This window comes from Mustela nigripes, chromosome 6 (genome assembly GCF_022355385.1).
Source record: "Mustela nigripes isolate SB6536 chromosome 6, MUSNIG.SB6536, whole genome shotgun sequence".
In the NCBI taxonomy this organism is placed as follows: domain Eukaryota; kingdom Metazoa; phylum Chordata; class Mammalia; order Carnivora; family Mustelidae; genus Mustela; species Mustela nigripes.
In genome coordinates, this window is record NC_081562.1 from 74,056,259 (window position 1) to 74,077,728 (window position 21,470).

The window sequence follows — 21,470 nt, forward strand, 5'->3', positions numbered from 1 at the left end:
CTTTGCTCTCAAGGAGGTGGAGCCCAGCTCTCAACTCCTTAAGTGTGGACTGCACATAGTGACTTCCTTCCGAAAAGGAGAGCATGGAAAAAGTAAGGGTACCTCACTGGGGTGATCGAGATGAACATCGACAATGATGAATCATGTTGCTAGTATGCACCCCTGATAAGTGATGAAAATGGCACTCTAATTCTGTTGTCTTCTTCCCCAAATCCATAACCCGAAGTCTAAACATTAGAAATATATAAGACAAATTCTGGAAGAAGGGCATTCTATAAAGTATCTGATGAGTACTCTTCAAAACTGCCAAGGTTCCCAGATAAAAACATGGCCAAAAGGAGGCATGACAACTAAATAAAAGATGGTATCCTAGACAGACTCCTTGAATAGAAAAAGGATTATTAGGTAAAAACTAAGGAAATAGGACTCAAGTATAGACTTTAATTAACAATGTATCAATACTGGTTCATTAATTACACAATGTCCCATATTAATGTTAAATGTTAATAATAGGAGAAACTGGGTGTCGGGTACATGGGACCTTTGTACTATTTCCCCCAATTTTTATGTAAATCTAAAACTGCTCTAAAACGTAAAGTCTTTTTTTAAAAAAGAGTTAATGATTTTCCATTACCCACTTCCATTTTCAACTTCCTAAGATAACCAATGTTAGCAACTTGGTATAATAGCACTCTTCAGAATCAAGCAAAGTTCCTGTAAAGGGAGATTTTTCTAGATGTAAATAACCTTGTAATTTTCTTTTACAACTTTGCTTAGCCTCATTTTTGTAAAATATGAATCCAATATCTTTTATTTGTTCAAAAGAAAAAGTTAGGAATATGTTAGCGGCTGAACTCTTCTCTGTTCCTTTATCTCTTCCACTTTCTTACGTTGAAGTCCTCATATCCTAGGGCCTCAGAATGTGACTGCATTTGGAAACAGAACCTTTAGATTAGTAACTGAGGCAAAATGTGGTCCCGTGAATAGGCCCTATTCCAGGGACTGGTGTCCTTATAAGAAGAGGAGATGAGGACAAAGATACTCAGGGAGAAAGACGACGTGAAGACACGGAGAAGGTGGCTGCGTACAGGCCAAAGGGGACAGCCCTCAGATAAAAAATCAACCCTCCTGACACCTTGATCTTGGACTTCTGGTTTCCACAACCGTGAAGAAAGAAGTTCTGTTAAGCCACCAGTCTTGGTATTTTGTTATGAAAGACCTAGCAAACTAATAAAGAACAAATCTAATTTCCGTTAACCACTACTGCAAATTCAGGATTTCCCACTCCTCTCTAGAAGCAACCTTTGATCCCAGTTTCGTGTGTTTTGGTGTTTATCTGTCCAGCCCAAGCACTAAGGTATTTCTTAAAAAAAAACCTCACAAAAACATATAATTGTTTAATATACTTTTTAAAAAACACAAAGAGCTTGCTACATATTTCTCCAATTTTTTGTTTAAGTTCAATGATCCTTGAAGTTTAACCTCATCTCACATGTATTCCATAATACTTCCTCATGACAGCTATTTAGATTATGTCCAGTGTTTTGCTGGTACAACAGTTACTTACAATGAGCATCCTTGCACCTTACTTCTTGTGTGTATTTTTGAATATTTTTCTAAGGTCAATATCTAAAAATAGAATTGCAAAGTCATAGGTTATGCACGTATTTGATGTTACTAGATATTTCCAAAAGAACCCCAGAGTAACTATAACAAAAACATTTTATGAGTTTACCAGTTCCTACAGTCTCAAAAAAATGCTGATGTACTTTAATTCTCACTAATATGATCGGGAAATGATAGCTTGCTTTAATTTACATTTTCCTGATTAGGAAGATAAAATGGTTGTGCTTAAACTCTTAATTTGTAGCTAATGGAAACCTATTCAGAAATTGAAATAATTCCAAGTTTTTAATGCTACTTAATTATAAGAATAAAAATTAATTTGACAAGCTATTATACATAGATATTAACATTTTACCTCATTTTTCTAGTTGCTTATTAAAGCAACCATTGAATATCTTTCCCATTTATATTCCATTGATGAGGAATGTGTGATCATACTTTACATTTTGTAGTTTACCTTATTTTTACTTTTTAATTGTTCATTAGTCCCAGGGCTTGCGGAAAAAAAGAAAAAATATATAAAGTGTACTTCCTGATGATCAACTATGGCTTTAAATGGAGGAGTAAACACTATAATTATGGATTCATGATCTTTATGTATATTTGGCTCCATTAATATTATATTTTTATGGATATTTTAACTGCTCAATCTGCTCATTTCTACCCAGTTGAAGCCAAAAGCCAAGAAATAAGGAAACTGTGGGACAATGTGGGGTAGGGTAAAGATGCAAGTAGTTTTCAGTTCACAACTGAAAATGCCTCCCTTCTTACTTATGGGTATTAGAGAACTTATGCTCTACCCACAACAATTTGATGGCATCCGTTTATGCCACTGTTCCTAAGGGATGGGCTTTGGCATTCACAAGGTTCCTAGGAAAAAGTGCTGTGAAAATCTCTGACCTTAATTCCATTTTCCCTACTGATGACAATTTTCTTTCTAAAATCAGTATCTGGGGGTGCCTGAGTGGCTCAGAGGGTTGAGCCTCTGCCTTCGGTTCAGGTCATGGTCTCAGGGTCCTGGGATGAAGCCCCACATTGGGCTCTCTGCTCAGCAGGGAGCCTGCTTCCCCCTCTCTCTCTCTGCCTGCCTCTCTCTCAGCCTGCTTGTGATCTCTCTCTCTGTGTCAAATAAATAAATAAAATCTTTAAAAAATAAAAAAATAAAATCAGTATCTGGTTCTACCTTTTAGGGGACCATAAACTATTTCATCCACACTAGTTACTTGTGCAAGTGAAAAGCTGTGCTACCAGTCATGCCAGGACAGCAGGAAGAAACCAATCCTGTCCTGGCATCTGAGACATATGGTTGCCTTACCTGTCTTGGCCTAATATCCTTCCAGGTCACTTTTTAACCATCTGGGACAAATCCAAACTTTGTAAGGCATTCCATAGCATCTCTGGGATTTGGCCACTTGGTATTGATCAGCTTTATTCTTTTGCCACCTTCCCACCTAATCCCCTTCCCCTGACCACATATTATTGTCTTAGGATTTTCTTCAGGCTGTTTCATGTAGCTCCATGTAACTGCATTTTCTTCTCCTCTTTGGCTGCCTGGAAAATTTGTATTCAACAATCAGATCCAATAGTTCCTCTTTCTTGACCCTCTCTGCCTCTTCCATTCCTAAGAGCTTTGAAAGGACACCCACCACTCTAACACTGCTATTATAATAACTTGATTGTCTTTTAATTCTTTACCCCATCTCTGGGACATGATGTTTTTCAAAAATTGTTATTTTCTTTTGGACATTAGAAAGGCAACATGGTACACATCATCTGGGATAACATCCAGTAACCAAACACATCAATATATCTATAATGAAATGTATGAATTAGTCACACTGAGTGGGATCACTGATGATTATAAGTAGCGTAATGCCAATTCAGGTAAGGTGTTGATGCCAAAGTAATACAATTTACAGAATACTTTTTTGGTTTTCAGCATTTTGAGGTATCATAATTGTGGATAAGACATTATGAATCTGTACTTACTGTGTTTTTCCAGATGTTCCTGTCCTAAATATACTCTCATTCCTTGATCTTCAGAGAAGAAACCTAATGTACTCTCTGTTTTAGTGTCTGGTATTTATTACATGGTCAAAAGTGTTTATGGAGTTACTGCATACATATTTTGGGAGTTATCTGACAAGGAACTCAAATATCTGTGCATTTCAAGGTGGCTGGATGAAAAAAATTGAGTGATTTGGAGGGAATATGCAGAAATCCTTGTACTAGGAAGATAGTACAATATAGCCTATACTACAGTTTACAATATAGTTTATAGATCTGGGTTCAAATGTCAACTCCACCACTGTGACTTTGGGCAGGTTGGTTAGTTAGGTTTTAAGAGGCTCAGAAAAAAAAGGGGTGTTTATAATTATTTCATAGGGTGTTGTCAGGTTTAAGTAAATGTATATAAAATAGTTAGCATTGTCATTTGCATAGGAAGTACAGTGATGGGTTGCTATCAATTATTTACTTTTCTTTAAACAAGAGTACTGAGGGAAAAAGAGGCATAGTTATAGATGGGGTGTGGATTGAATGGTGATTCACAAATTAGTAAGAAGAGTAGAGACTCATCTAATGATATCTGGTACTGAAAGGAGTGAATTTGTTTAAAATGAACACCATCATTTCTAAGTAAATGCTAATGTTTCAGGAAGCTAAGAAATAACATCCCATTTTTCTACCCATATGTGCTCAGAACAACTAAGAGACAGACACAGTGTTCAAACAGGTAGCAAATAAATACTAGCAGCTATCAGCTTAGGTGTGGCAGAAAGTGGACTCACTAATATACTACCTTGAATTTAATTACACTTGTCCATATAGTCACGAGCGTGGCTGGACTACCACAGGTATTCCCCATGAGGACTGGACCTTGTAAAATTTACTACATGGAGAAGTAGGGAATATTTGTTTCCTGAGGATATGAAGCTTACACCTCGGAGAAGGGAGAAATAGGGAGAAATGGCATTTCTCAGAGATGGGGGTTGGCCAAGATTCCAGGATTATTCCTATCTTATAGCTCCTTTCACCCAAAAACAGAGCAAAGGGGAAAAGGTATTTATTCTCAACAGTAAAAAGTGAGAAAAGTTGGGATAATTCCAATTTTATCCTGAAAAAATAAAACTAAAGTTATAAAAGTAAGCTTATTGTATTTTATATATTTTTACATTGCCTGCTATTATAGTTGTAAGTAATTAAATTATAAGTATTAAAGACCCAAATCAACTGTTTAATCCTTAGGTCTTTATGATTTTTTTTTTCAACAAAATGTGTTTAGCAAAATAAAAAAAAAATCTGAATTTAAAAATATTAATGGAGTATCTGGAAGAATTTATAAAGTCATCAAAAAATTTTAAATGATATTTTTATGATTAGAAGTCAATAATTAACCACGGCATGAAAAACGTTATGAGTCTAGACTGAGTTCAAAGAAAATCAGTAACTTCAGTCTTGACCTTCAGTCAGGATACTGAAAAGGTCAGATACACATTTCAGAAGTAACACTCTGGCTAGGGAGAAGATCAGAGTGGAAGTGAGACTAGAAGAGGCAAAACTAGCTAACAGATTATGAAGTCATCCGCAGAGGGATTACGGTGGTTGCTGGAATGGGGAAAAGAGCAGATTCAGGAAATCACTGGAAGTTTAAAACTCTAGTTAAGGAGTGTGAAGACTGAAGGACAAGAATGTGAGTTAGTGGGAGACAAATAGGATGACAAAGTCAGAAAGACCATGACTTTGAGCTTTGGTCATACTGAGTTTGAAGTACTTGTGGTCAGGCAAGTAGAAATTTTGAGGAAGCTATTGGTCATGGATGACTGCAACTAAAGATAAAATTAAGGGACTTTTTAAAATAGTGGAATGTGGATCCATGTAAGAAGACAGAAATTCCGTAGAAAACTGAGTACATCAATATTTAAAGAAAAATAACTTAAAGGAACAAAGAGCCTATGTGCATAGGAGATTAAAAAATAATAGAGAAGTATAGGGGGAAAATCAGTTCAATGTGTTCTCACATTGTTTGGAGAAAAATATTTTAAGAAGTGATTAACCATATAAAAAAGTTAAAGTAAGTTCAATTAGAATAAGTAACTACTAACATTAACAAATAGGTCTTTGGTGAATTCAATGTAGTTAGTGAAGCAGAGGCTGTATAACCAGTTTAATATGGTTAAATAAATGATAGGGATGATGAAGTGGATTCTTTAAGAGGAGATAATTCCTTCAGGAAACTGGATGAAGGAAAGGAGGTGAGAGAAAGCAGTAACTAGAATAGCACGTGGAGTTGATGAAGGTGTTTTATCAGGATGTGCAGTACTCAAGCATGTTCTAAAAATGAGGGGAAAGAATCACACAAGAGTACACAGAAAGTTAAGCAAAATGCATAATTACTGATGAAGTCCCAAAGCAGGAGACAACGGAGGGATGGGGTCTGAGGTGACAGTGCAAGGACTGCCTCATTTTTCCCTTTGCAAGAAAAAGTAGGTGGTTCTGGAATCTGGATGGGGTGTGAGGTGACAGTGCAAGGACTGCCTCATTTTTCCCTTTGAAAGAAAAAGTAGGTGGTTCTGGACCTAAGTTTATAGGTCTTTGGGCAGAAAGTCAAGTGAATTCCTAACAAGTAGTATCTTCTCTCCAAAGTAGAAGTTAGGGTCAACTGCCGGTTATTTAGTGATATTGGGGGGAATTGTTTGGAATATTTGAACACACTGGGAAAGTTTTAAAATAAGAATTGTAGAGAACAGGAGAAACTCGAATAGGGAAACAGGATTTCTGTTCAGAATTGAGGGTTCTTTCAAAATGAGAGGCTAATAGAATGATGCTAGCCTGCCAGGTTTTAAAAATCCCCTGACTATTCAGTTGTTCTGGTGTAGGGATAAAGAAGATAAATTTATCCATGAATGAGGTTCCTCTTCGCCGTAGTGCAGGAAGATCCAATATAGTTCAAAGGAAAAAAATGACTGAGATGACGAAATGATGCAACATTAAGTATGGTGCCATATTTATTGGCAGAGAATTCAGAGAAGTAGAAAGGTGAATGGGCTGGAGTTTCCAAATGAGAAAAGGTGAAAGCATAGGAACTTTTGGTTGGGGACTGGGGAGGTAAAATAGAGAAAAGGTAGAGAAAAGATCACAGGGATCAACACTGGGAGGCCGGAGTGATGAATGTAAACGGGTTGCCTTCGGGGCAGAGCCTCTGAAGTTATTCCTTGCAATTGCAAACTTGATGAGTAGGATCTACCTCAAATTTACAATGTCTCTGGATAGTTAAAAAGAATCCATTATATGACGTTCATCGTATTATATCTTGGTAAGCCTAAGAGTTAATGAATTTTACAGATATTAGACTAGGTACCAAGATAATCAGGTTTAAAATTGCTCAAACTCTGGTTTGATTACATATATATGCATAACCACTGCTTTACCACTATCTATTTACTTATCTTTCTGACTGGATATCTCTGACTCACTTTAGCTATAGAGATCTTACTCTCTTATTGTGTCTTAATATCTCAAAATAAAGTGACCCACTTCTAAAAAACTAAAACAACTCTCATCAGAAAACAGAATAAGCCAAAAAATGTGATTCTTCAGAAACTTAGTAAAGCCGAACTTTGCTATAGTCTTTATAACCAGACCATAGCATTTGAATTCTCTGAGGCCGGTAAAATATGTTAGATCTAATTGCCTACTAACTATGCAGTCAGAAAAGATCACACAGAAAAGCACAGACCAGTCGGCATGCTCTCAATTTCCATCACCACTGCCTTAATTGATAATCTTCTTATCTGTTTCTGTATCATTTAAAAAAATTTTAAAATTCTAGTTCTTTGGTTTTCAAAATGTACAGATATATGATTTCTTATAATTAATAAAAAAATTATAATTTAGGGGTCCCTGAGTGGCTCAGTGGGTTAAGTTTCTGCCTTCAGCTCAGGTCATGATCTCAGGGTCCTAGGATTGAGTCCTGCTTCGGGCTTTCTGCTCATCAGGGAGCCTGCTCTCTGCCTACTTGTGATCTGTCAAATAAATAAAATCTTTTTTAAAAAGTTATAAATTTGGGTAAAAATTACAGTAGCAATTTTGAATGGGTGTTTACAGCAGTGCTCTTCCTGATCATTAAAATGTTGTTTGAAGAAAAAAAAAAAGTTATAAATTTAGTTCATTGGTGTTCTAAGCCTTTTCTTTCTTTGGTTGCTTCCCATTACTGCTAGAACACAGACCACATTTATGGCATCATTCCATAGAGAGGGGAAATAAAACTCAAATTTGCAACTCTTATTCAAAAAAAGTTTAGGAGGGGCGCCTGGGTGGCTCAGTGGGTTAAAGCCTCTGCCCTCGGCTTGGGTCACGATCCCAGGGTCCTGGTATCGAGCCCCGTGGCAGGCTCTCGGCTCGGCAAGGAGCCTGCTTCCTCCTCTTTCTATGCCTGCTTCTCTACCTACTTGTGATCTCTGTCAAATAAATGAATAAAATCTTAAAAAAAAAGTTGAGGAAATGCGGGTCTAGGATAAAAATTTGGAACTATCTTTAAAGTTAACCTATTTATCCTCTTCATAATGGTATTACAGTTGACCCTTAAATAAAGAGGAAATTGGGGCACTACCCCAAGTTGAAAATCTCCATATAACTTTTGACTCCCTAAAAGTTTAACTTTATTTATATTTCATTTTTAATTTTTTAAACAGATTTTATTTATTTATATGCAAGAGACAGAACACAAGTGGGGAGAGGGGCAGATGGAGAGACATTAGCAGACTCCCTGCTGAGTGTGGAGCCCTACATGCGGCTCAATCCTAGGATCCTGAGATCATGATCTGAGCTGAGATCAAAATCAGACGCCTAACTGACTGAGCCACCCAAGTGTCCCCAAAACTTAACTATTAATAGCCTACTGCTGACCAGAAGCCTTGCCAATAACATAACCACTTGGTTAATACATATTTGTGTATGTATTAAATACTATCTTTTTATAATAAAGTAATCTAGAGAAAATACAGTGTTATTGAGTAAATCATAAAAAGAAAATACATTTAGAGTACTTACTGTACTATTAAAAAAATCCACATAAGGTGGATCTGCACAGTTGAATCCTATGTTGTTCAAGAATCAGCTCTAGTGTTATAACAGGGCATAATTCTGATTTCTGTAACAAGGGGCCGAATTAACAATGACTTACACAAGGGAGAAGTTTATTTCTCAGTGTAATTAACTGTGTGATTAACTGTCCCAGCATAAGCAGGCCAAGGCATACACATCAGCTTCAAGGTGTCTAGAATCCTTGTTTCTTCAATTTGTTTTGCTATTCAAAGGTTTTTGCCTTCTCCTTAAAGTTCAAGAAGGCAAGTTAACCATGTCCATGTTCCAGGCAGTTGAGTGGCAGAATAACAAAGGAAAGGGAAGGTGAGAGTATGTACTTTTATTTTAAGGCCACAGCCTGGAAGTAGTACATATCATTGCTGCTAACCTGCTGATGGTGAGATTGACTGACTGATTGATTTTTAAAGATTTTATTTATCTATTTGTCAGAGAAAGAGAGAGAGCAAGCAGAGGAAGTGGCAGGCAGAGGGAGAAGCAGGCTCCCGGCTGAGCAAGGAGCCTGATGCAGGGCTCCATCCCAGGACCCCGGGATCATGACCGGAGTTGAAAGCAGACATTTAACTGACTGAGGCACCCAGGCACCCCATGATGGTTGGATTTAGTCACGTGGTTGCACCAAACCAAAAAGAAAGCTCAGTAAAGTTGTCATCTTTAAATTTAAAAAATTTTAAATTTATTTTAATGCTGTCACATACCTAACTAAAAATAAAGGATTCTGATACTATGAAATGAAAGAGTAAAATGAATACTAGGAAACAACTAGCAGTCTCTCTCTTTTTTTTTTTTTTTTAAGATTTTTTATTTATTTACTTGACAGAGACAAAGAGATCACAAGTAGTCAGAGAGGCAGGCAGAGAGAGGGGAGGAAACAGGCTCCCTGTTGAGCAGAGAACCCGATGCGGGGCTCGATCCCAGGACCCTGAGATCATGACCTGAGCCAAAGGCAGAGGCTTTAATCCACTGAGCCACCCAGGTGCCCCTAGCAGTCTCTTTTTCATCTATCAATCCAAAATATAATCAACATATCATCCTTGCAACAGTGTTTCTTTAATTTCCACTTAACTGTATTGACTTTTGCATTTTTCTTGAATTTCAGTAAACATAGACAACTTTATGTTAATACTATACTTAATTGGTTGTAAAATGCACATTTTAAAAGATTTTCATTTTCTGAAATTAGAATATATCTTACTATCAATGGCTTGTTACAATCACTAATAGCCAGGAAGTAAGTGTGTCATAATTTATTCTGAGTATGTGCTAAAGCAAAAGCATTAACATTAACGTTGGAAGTCACAGAAAGTGAAGTCTTAGTGGCTTGAAAGAAAACAGTAGAGAAAACATGAAGCCTAGCCCTAACCTTACAAGCTAAACTTTTACTGGGGATGGAGGGAGAAGGCAGTGAGTCAAGTGAGTTTGCCAACATTGCACACAACTGTACGGGTAGCTTAGAGCACAACGCCAATGGCCTTTGTATCTTTTATGAATTCTTTTAAGGCATTCTTGATGGCATAGATCCCAATAATGAGTGCAAACAAAGGTATCACCAATTCTGAATCAAAAACCCATTCAGAAGAACCACGTTCAATTTTATTTTATTTTTTTTTTTAAAGATTTTATTTATTTATTTGACACAGAGTGAGAGAGATCACAAGTAGGCAGAGAGGCAGGAAGAGAGAGAGAGAGAGAGAAGCAGGCTCCTTGCCGAGCAGAGAGCCTGATATGGGGCTCAAACCCAGGACCCTAGGATCATGACCTGAGTCGAAGGCAGAGACTTTAACCCATTGAGCCACCCAAGCGCCCCGAACCACACTCAGTTTTAATTTAAAATTATTTAAACCCATTTATATGTTTTCCTTTTTATGTTTGTGCAACAGTGATATAACTTTAAAAATTTATGAGGAAGTGGAGATGCAACATGGGAGGTTAAGGGGGTAGGAGAAGAATAAATGAAACAAGATGGGATTGGGAAGGAGACTAACCTTAAGTGACCCTTAATCTCACAAAACAAACTGAGGGTTGCTGCGGGGGAAGGGGGGTTGAGAGAAGGGGGGTGGGATTATGGACATTGGGGAGGGTATGTGCTATAGTGAGTGCTGTGAAGTGTGTAAACCTGGTGATTCACAAACCTGTACCCCTGGGGATAAAAATAATGTTATCTGTTTATAAAAAATAAATAAATAAATAAATGAATCCTAAGTATGAAGCAAAAATTCTGTGTGATAAGAAGGCATTAAGCCACAATTTAACAACATTCTTTTTCCTTTTTGGTATCATTTAAATACTGGTGTCTCTTATCAATCTCTTAGATTCAATCAAATACGGTATCAAATATGGTACTAAATATAGTATAAAAGTATCCAAATGTATAAAAATTCTTTACATATGTTCATAATTGAGTAATTTATAAACTATGACTATCTTCTACATTTACAATAACTTGAACTATACATGAGTACATTTTAATGTCTGGCAAAGTGGCTTTCACAAAAGTGTTCAATAAATATTTGTTGAATAAAAGCATAATGCTAACACTATCTCTTGGATAGAGTAGTGACTCATACTGTAACATATTAGAAATGATAATATGCTTCTCGATAGTTTTATCAATCATTCCTATAAATATGACTACTGAAATAGAACTAAAGGAATAATAAAGACTATACACAGTAGTCCTCATTGTTTAAAATAATTCTGCAGGATGAACAAATTGACATTTACAAGGTTTCTTCAATTGACTGTAATGTTGTCTCAATTCAATAACAGAATGTTAAAGAGAAGATCCTAACATACCTCAGAATCCACCTGGATTAAAAAAAAAGTTAATACCAGTCCCCCACCTCCATCATTCTACCCTTCTAGCTCTGAGGCATCACAGCACAATTTCATGATTATATAGTCATGTGATGTGTGTGTGTATATACACACACACACGGAGTTTTACTTTCTCATAGTCTTACCTAAGCCTTGTTAATGTCAGCTCTTACAGTTTCAGTAGTCAATTAGAATATTTAACATTATAAGGAAAAAGAAAATGAGTTTATTATATAATAACAAGAAACCATCTCTTGGGGTGCCTGGATGGCTCAGTTGGTTAGGCATCTGCCTTCAGCTCAGTCATGATCCCAGGATCAAGCCCTGCTCAGCCGGAAACCTGCTTCTCCCCTGCCTGCTGTGGCCCCTGCTTGTGTGCTCTCTCTCTCTCTGACAATTAAATAAATAAAATCTTAAAAAAAAAAGAAAAAAAAGAAGCCATCTCTTCAGTTAGGGATTCTGTTTCTAAACTTGGCCAGTGTTGGATATTCTACCAACAGAAAATATTGGTATTGTACAAATTAGAAACAAGCAAAATAATTTACTGAACTTTACTAATAACACTTCTATTAGGGGGTCTAGTTTTCTTTGACATCATAGCACCGTTAATAGTGATATATATAGATGGTTGATAACTTACATTAAATACCCAAAATATGGCAGGAAAATAAAGCAAAATTTTTAATGTATTATTTTTTTCTAATTACAAAGTAATAAAAAGAATTTAACTGACAATTTCACATTTGTTTTCATTACAGGCTTATTTATGGACATACAAAAGGAGCTATATTTGTAATTACATGAGCTGAAAGTTGTGCATTTTGGACACACTAAAATCTTTTACTGCTCAAATAAATTAGTTATATTTAGCTAAGAATTCATGAATAAACACTCTTGTACACTTAATTGCAAATGCATTCATGTACTCAAGCAAGGAAAATGAAGAATGTGGTGTCTTATACTTGTATGACAATACATCTAACAAAAAGAAATCTGGAGATTTGGGTCATAATTACACACTGAGAAATCTTATTAATACTGGCACCTGGGTGGCTCAGTTAAGCATCTGACTCTTGATTTCGACTCTATTTAGGCTCATCCCATGATTTCAGGGTTTTGAGATGGAGCCCAGCATCAGGCTCTGTGCTCAGCGGGGAGTCTGCCCTTCTCTCTCTCCTTTTCCCTCTGCCCCTTGCCCTGTTCATGCATGCTGGGGCTCTAAAATAAATAAATAAATCTTTAAAAAAATTACCTTCCAATGTGGCACTAATTATAGCCAATGGTATTATAATAGAAAAGAGCCACCCTTACAAGTATTTGTTCCAGTGCTGTATAGCACCAAGAATGTGTCTCCCAGGAAATCCTCCTATTTCTACTTTTTGGTGAAACTAGGATAGGATCTAAGGAGTCCTGGGTTCTTATCCTAGTTGCATCATTAAATAGCTGTGATTTGAGGGGACGTTGCTAACTTTTCCTGCCTTTGTTTTTGCCACTGCAAAACGATGATTTCTAATTCTAAGTGGTATGACTAATAGGCATTTGAATAATGATATTATTTTTTCCCATGCTATTTTCTACTTCAGCAAACAGGCTTTCTTTACTGTTATAAATTGATATTTAAAATGGATATTCCCATTTTTCTAGAACTTCAGTAAAGTCAATAGTTTTATTATGCAACACTTAACAAAAATTTAGCCACTGGATCTTAGCCTTTCCTGAACACACTCTAGGGAAACTCAGTGGACATCCATATGGGGTTCAGTTGCCTTTTCATTAGTATCTTGCCCATGTTCTAGGTTTTAAATGCCCCAAATGCTTTATTTTCTGCCATTTTCATAAACTACATTTTTTTTAAAGATTTTATTTATTTATTTGACAGAGAGAGATCACAGGTAGGTAGAGAGACTGGCAGAGAGAGAGAGAGAGAGAGGGAGTGGGAAGCAGGCTCCCTGCTGAGCAGAGAGCCCGATGTGGGACTCGATCCCAGGACCCTGAGATCATGACCTGAGCCGAAGGCAGCGGCTTAACCCACTGAGCCACCCAGGCGCCCCTAAACTACATATTTTGCATGCCTATCTACCTGGATCCTGCATTGGACACTGGAGACATGAAGACACAAGTATATATAATATAGTTTCAGAGGAATTTGGAAATGATTAACTAGCACCCATCATTTTACAAATAAAGAAACTGGTTTCTTGAGGATAAATTTATTTATTCATTTATTCTTTCTTTCATTTCTTCAACAAATATTTGTTGAGACCCTAGTAGGAGCCACAGACTTTTCTAGGTACTAAGGATAAGACAGTAAAGAAACCACTGCTCTCAAAGGCTTATATTCTACTGACTTAATGTACATATCAGAAAGCACACAATTACATTTGCAAAATATAGATAATTTTAATTGTCATTAGAGATTCCAATAAACCTTTGTGATAATGTTTATCTTCTACCAGCATTTTGTAAAAATGAAATCTTTTAAGTGAATGCAAGTGCCTTCCATTTGTTTTTTGCACAAAACAAAGTAACAATGATGGTTAGCTTTTAAAGAAAAGAGACTTGAATGAAATGGGCAGCTCTAGACCTTGTATATAAAATTATTCTTGTAAGAACCATATTTCAGAGATTTACAGCTCATATAAAAAGAAAATATAGATCTTAATTTGTTTCAAGGAAAAAAAAAGATTAAAACAAAAAAAGGTCCAGTCAGTATTGCCAAAATATTGATATCTCAGAATTAACAAAAATAGATGTTTGCTGAGACTGGCTTGGCCTTTGAAGGTAGTTGTTCATTTCCCTTTGGAGCAAATGAGACCAGGCACAATATGTACTGATGATCATGTAAAAAAGAATAGAAATAGAAGGTGGCCGTTTTTCACTGGAATGACTGTGGAAGAAGGAAAAAAATCCTCTCACACATCCTTCTTCTTATTGGCCTATCTGAATTCATTATGGTTCAATTACTCTTTCCCAGGCCTATTATTCTTAAGGAAAAATTTCCTCTATATTTCTAAATTGTAACTCTTTATACAACCATTAGAATGTACAAAACTCAGTGGTGTAGTGATATAAGAATTATGAATTGAGTAGTCCTCTGCTTTGTGTCTGTAGAGAAAACCTTTGAAACATCCTTATTCATTTTAAGTCTTTATCATAGACTTAAAATGCTTTAATCCCAGAGGACAATCATGATATACTTTCAAAATTTTATTTAGCCATCTCTTTTATTAGTCAAGTAACTTTAAGGAAATTCTTTGATAGACCTCCTTATCCCTACATCTAAGAAATTGAGGAACACATGTATGAATTTAGAAAAAATTGTTTAAACTTTTTTTTAGAATTTTTAGTCCCAAATTAAAAGTAAAAAATGCAAAATTAAAATAATGATGAATTAAATGTTTATTTAAAATAGGTCTATACAATTAGGATGTGACTGTGTGCTTCACTGGGTTTGATTATTTATGATTTATGAGGTCTGCCTTTTAAGCAACATAGTTTCTTAAAACCCATAAATGTTTGGATATGGAGTAGCAGTTAAAGACTGACCAGCAATGAACCCAAATGCAGTTCAAAAACTATTATGTATCTTAGTTATAGTATATCTGAAAAATAACATTTTGGTGGCTATATTGTTTTGTATTTTCCCTAAGCATTCTAGTATTAAATCATGTTGTACATGGAGATGAACTTAGTGGGTGACATGTCCATGGGGAGAGGAGAGTATCAGTGGTAAAAAGAGGGCAAAAATTTGATTTTCTATAAACTGCACATGATGAACTTTCTAGTGAAGGGTAATGTTGGTATCAATAATGTCTCTAACAAACTATTCCAAGAAAGTAAACTAACTAGTGTTGGCAGATTCATTCTACATTTTCATAAATTTTATGAAAACATGGCATTGGTCTACTTGATTGGTAGATCCTTAATGCCAGTAACATTGCAGCTGCTTCTGCTACTGCTGTTATACTAAAAAGGATGTTTTTATTGGCATCTGAAAAACCAGTAGGAGAATATCTTATTTATATACCTGATTTATTAGTTCTTTAATGTAGAAAGGCTTTAATTGGGATTACTGGAATTTCTCTCCTACTCCTATGTGAAGGAATCTAAAAATACACTCAATCTGGAAGCTTGCAATTGTCACTGCAACCTTTGAATAACTGACACCACATGGGCAGTGCTGATTAACATGCAAAGTAAATAACCACTGTACCATTCAATGTCGATGTCCTCCTACCAATAATGTGTTTCCCATTAAACAAACAGTGAATAGAAGGATCACCTAGAAGAAGCGTTTTTATTTAGGGACTTATAATAAAGGGCACATGTTCATAAATTATAAGAAAATGAACAATGCGAAGCTGAGTGGCTAATTAATACAAAGATTCAGTAAATAATAGCTGAATCCACTTCACCATTATCGATTGGTGTTGGGAGTTTATTTGAGGGTTATTCTATTTCTGATTGTTGCATAGATCTACAAACAGAATATGTAAAGTAATCTTAGACATCTTTATATCTAATATACAACCTAATAGAATGTCTTCTTTAGTGGTAGCCACTCAAAATATATTCATATATTAAATCAAATACCCCATTTTCTCACTGAACAGGAGAAAAATATCCATGTAATTGTTTTAGGCTAGTTTTCCACCACTTTTTTCTATTCAAGCATCCAAAAAGTCCAAAAGGAATGAGGACTATAACTACTTCTTGTATTGCTTAGAACAAGCCCAAACCCTTTCTGCAATTCGTATACTGTTATACCTTAAGTTTATATGGTTGTGTACTTAGAAAGATTTATAAGCTAGTAATTGGTTTCCAACCTTCACAAATTGCCCTCATTACCAGACACTCTGAGACCCAGGAAACTACTACTTGGTGTGTGATCACAAACAGTTGGATCACAGCATCAACTGTTAAATGACCAAATTATAGGTCTTTAAGTTTAAATACTCCAATTTCTTCCACTACCCCCTCCTCTGAGTCTTATCTTTAGCATGTATATTGCTAAAGACAGTTCAGAAGACTTTATCCAATAGCACCACAGAGGACTTCTAAGGTCATACTATTTTGAGGGTTTATCTCATGCTTAGCAACCAAACGCAGGACGCACATATACACAGTATTCACCAGTCCCTTCCACTAATAGTTTTTTCATGCATTCACAGTATTCACCAGTCCCTTCCACTAATAGTTTTTTCATACATTCCTAGGAATTGACACCCACTGAACAAGAGATAAAGACTTGTGTTTGTATATTTGCAAAATGTCTAAGTTTCCAGCATGTGGACAGCACCAATTATATGTATCATTCTGCTCGGGGTCCAAGTAGCAAAGTCTCTGCAGACAGAAAGAAGCTTCCTTTGGTTTCTGGGGCCATGACCAGGAAATTTGAAAACCCCAAATATACTCCGTTTATGAAATGGTATGTAAATAAACCACATCTATCCACCCCCGCCCCCAAACACACCCCATTTCCTTTCCCTTTTCTTCAGCGGCGGTGCTGGGCAGGAGAGAATCGCTAACAGTGTCTGTAGTCGAGCGGTCCAGCTCTTACTTGTTGCCCTGGCTACCCTCAACCCATGAAGCCCCGCCGGGAGAGAACAATGACAGGAGAGCAAAGAGAGGGAAACAAGACCCACATTAGGAATGGCAATCTTCCAGCCGGATGCCCAGAATCCCGAAACCAGTGTGTGTTTGTCTCCCAAAGCAACAAGTGACCCTCGCAAGGGACTCTTCAAACCACGCGGCCCATAACTCTGGAGTCCCTCTCGTTCGTGTGAACAGCACAACAGGCTGCACAAACCAAACATTGCGCAGGTGGTTAAAACCCTACCCAAGCGTGACCAAACAGTAGTTCTGATACGGTTCCCCCCACGCCCGGAGAAAAACCTGTCGCCTGAGGCTACTTTCCACCTGCAGATTTCTGACGGTCGATGCACCCCATTTTTTTTTTTCAAGTTTCCTGAACGGAGAGGGAGAATGCCCGTGTGTTTGGGTGTGTGTGAGGGCATGTGTGCGGGAAGGATTTATAAATTATTTTGTCCTTCCGCTTTATCTGTGACCAGAGCCTTAATTGCCGCCTGAAAAAAAAAAAAAATGGGATCAATAAACCCTGCTGTTTTGCCAACGTTCAAGAAGCCCTACAAAATCATACTTAATAAAGGGACTTGGGACACTGTCAAAAGCTCGACAGGTTGCAGCCCCTAGTTGCCCCCCCTGGGAGCCTTTCCGCTCGCGGAATGCAAGGCAGCCCGATTGGCAAGGCGGTTCTTCACTTCCAAGCTGGGATTCTGGGATCCGGCCCCTTACCCAAGCTCAACCCGCGACCCGCGAGATGAGAGAGCGCAGCGCTAGTCCCGCGGGCAGCGCTGGGTAAGCGGGCTGGGCACAGCCGCCCGCGCTCGCCTCGCCACCCCGGAAGGGAGCCCGCAGGCGTGGGAGAGCGGCGGAGTGGAGGGGCGGGAGCCGGGGAGCAAGTAGGGACGGCGCGGCGGGCAACGAGCGGACTAGGGAAGTGGAAGAAGCCGGGCAGGTGGAGACCAGGACGCCAAACCCGAACAGCCCACGCTCCAAGTCTCCAGGAGCTGCGCGCAAGAAGGAGCAAGGTACGAAAGGCGCGGCGTCCCACAGACCTGGTGCCGCGCGGGGTCCCGGCTGGGCGCGCGGAAGCGAGAGGAGCCCTCCCCGGTTACCTGTGCTGCTTCCGCCCTGGCTGCCCCTGTCCCGGGGAAAGATGCCCGAGCACTTCTCCCACTCCACCTGGCCCGCGAAGCACAGCTCGGTGACGATGTGCAGCGCCTTCTGGCACAGGCTGCTCACTCCGTCCTCCTTGTGGAAACTCATTGTTTGGCCTCTTACTCCCCACTCAGCCGTCCCTTTCCCCTTCCCGTTACCTCTAGGCTGGCCCCTCGGGCGCCCTAAGCCATCGCCCGCCCGCGGGGAAATGAGCGGGAGAGTGCGCTGCTCAGAGGCGGCAACTCTTAGGAGCCGCAAGTTAGCCCCATGGCAGGAGTGGAGGGCGCCGGGGAAGGCGGAGAGGCTGGGGCTGGAACGCGCGCGAGGCTTGCGGCGGCGAGGTTTGCGCCAGTTCTCCCGCCGTGCCAGCCAGTCGAGGCGAGCAGGAGAGAGAGACCCGGCATGGAGTGCGGGGGGGCGAGGCGGGGGGAGACGTAAAAAAGCCTAAGCCCCGGGCTCGCTAGAACGCCCCCCTCCTCTTCCAAGCGTGTTTGTGTTCTGGCCGGTGCCTGGCAGCGGCGCGTCCAATCGCAGCCCGGCGCGGGCCTGGACGACCCGTGGCGGTACCCGCAGCGCCCCCTCCCCGCCGAGCTGGGGATGGAGCTGGCCCCGGAGGACGGGCGGCCCCGCGCCGGTGCTCGGGTCCCTGGTTAGGCTTCGGGTACTGGATGCAGCGGGGCGGGGATGAGAGAAATCTCCGTTTTCTCCGTACTTTTCCCAGCCTCGGTCCGCCCCCACCCGATCCTCAGTCCTCTACCTGTCCAACTTTGCTACACATGGGTGCTGCTCTCTCTCTGGTTTCTCGGGTTTTACTTATCTGAAAAGTCATTTCAAGTCATTTCAACTGAATAAGTTAAATTACAAAAATGAACAGATGAATAATCAAGCCAGACGTGTATACAGAAAGAAAGATGTGCCTGGAAAGCATGTTTAAAGTGATTTCTAATGATGATGGTCTTAGAGACAAAACTTAATCCGAGAGTTCTTTTTATTGCTATCACTGAAATTCACAGTAAGATAAATTCCTATTTAGCCAATTCAGTTTTTCTTTATGCAGAAATTCTTTAGTCAGATTTTAATTTGTTGCCTTTGATTTTTTTCTTTCTTTAAACTCTGTTAGGTATTGCGCAAAACGAAATGTTGCTTGTATTAATATTCACTGTAGACTGATCCGTAATGGGCAATTGAGAATGCACAACTTGTCATCTTTATCACTTTTGCACGTAAAGACTGAATATAATAAGACATGAGTGTTAAAGGGGAAGGGAATGAAGTTCAAATCTGTCAGTCTCTCTCTCTCTCTCTCTCTCTCACACACACACACACACACACACACCCTGTGTTTAACCTTGGAATTGCTTTCACGTCCTTCTTTCAATCTGTAAAAGGAAGGGCGGGAACTCTCCTGTTCTTATAATTCTCTGATGCAAATGGGTGAAAAGCACTCATGGAGCTACAACTACAAAATAATGTTAGTGTGTGCCACAAGGTTACAGTAAATGGATTTATATTGTTCTTAAATTGTTTTGAGACACATTTTGATACCCTCTTATAACCTAAAGATTTATTTAAACTTCATTAGGTGGGGGTCTTTATTTTTGAAGTGGAATATCAGGACTTTGTTAGTGTATTTACACTAGTAGAGTAAGTAATCTTATTTTAAACTGCTAGGCAGTTTATGATAAATTATTTCCTGTGTAAGGACACTATGGTAAATTTACTATAAATACTAGGCATAGCATCCAAGTAGCTAAGCATTCATTAGTTGAATCATTTTGACCTGATTCATAGGACAATTGGTATAGCCAGGACTATTTTTATCATGAATCAAGACAAACTAAACTCTGTAGGCTTTGTTTTTTGTTTTTATGCATATTGATTTGAATGGTTTTTAGATAAGATTGACTATCTTGAAATAATTTCACTGTCAAAAAATATTAAATATCTACTGTATCTTTGAAACAAAGTAACACACTTTAATAGGACCCTTTCTAATTGTCCTTGCCTTCTAGTCCTCCACAGTCTAGATAGATCCATGTAAGACAACCTGAAATGCAATGCTGTCCTTTCATATTTACTGTATGAGCAAACAGTTGTGTGGGAGTCCAAATGAGTAATTTATCTCTATACTACTTGCAGACTCTTAACTGCTTAAGTGGAGTAATGCAGGTCTCTCTCATGACCCTCTTATGTTTGATTTTGGTGTTCAATATTATTAGGTAAATGAATTCTGAATAAAACTTTCCTGGTATTTGTTTATGCTGTTTCTGGCCTGTTGCTACTCTCACCTGTGTTTCCACAACAAGCAGAGTTAATTTCACTTGTATATTCATTTTTCTCAATTTGTCTGAAATATTTTTGCTTTCATTTAAAATTAATATCCCAAGGGTTTTTTTTTTTCCACCCTTCTTCGTTAGACCATCTCATACAGCTCATTAACAGGTGAATCAAACCAGTTTTTTTCTTGTCACTTATTAACAGCTCTGGTAAGAGGTGTGGGAAATGTAAAAACTGCATTCAAGGTCACGATTTTCAATGCCGAAGGATAATATGACAAGAATTTCAATTTACAATCTTTAAGAAATGTTTATGAACTATTTCAACTAACAAGAGCCTACCCATCAAATAACCCAAGCAATAAAGATTTGCATTTATTTCCCCACCCACACTTGAAGGAGTTGCTGAAATAGTAAAGGAGGGGAGAGCAGGTTAGACTGATTTTACTAAGCACCAATTGCTATACTAAGTGATAAATGAAGCATTGGTAGTCAAAATATTCAGGTAGGTCGCTGACACAGCTTTCTTCTGAATGATCTCTGTATTAAGTAGAGGAGGGATTGGTATGGAATTGAAGAGCCCAGGAGTACTCATTGCCATCCCTATAAGCTAAGCCAGCCTCTTGAGAGGTAATTTTAGATGGTTAACACTGTGATTTCCCTGATTTTTCAATCCTCTCTCAATTCTTTTTTTTCCCCCCTTTCCATGGCTCTTTCAAAATCTGGAGGGGAGGGAGTCACTTCTTAGGTAGAGATCTCTCTAAGGTAAGGGGAATTTGGGAATCATTCAAATATTACTTGACCCCCATATCAAGCAATGAGAAGATGGGTAAATGAGGAAATTTCAGAATGGCTAAGCTCAGTCTGAATGAAGATCAGAGACAAGGATTAAATTGTAATTTACTTAAA

General features: G+C 38.4%; 1 protein-coding gene across 1 annotated transcript in view; it reads right to left on the minus strand.

Moving 5' to 3' along the window:
- SYT10 (synaptotagmin 10) overlaps positions 1-18,642 on the minus strand; it is a 63,097-nt gene extending 44,455 nt beyond the window's left edge. Inside the window, exon 1 of the mRNA XM_059404800.1 lies at positions 18,243-18,642. Within this exon, the coding sequence (XP_059260783.1) occupies positions 18,243-18,393 (151 nt within the window). The 5' untranslated portion in view covers positions 18,394-18,642. The remainder of the gene's footprint in view (positions 1-18,242) is intronic.
- Positions 18,643-21,470: the final 2,828 nt, after the last annotated feature.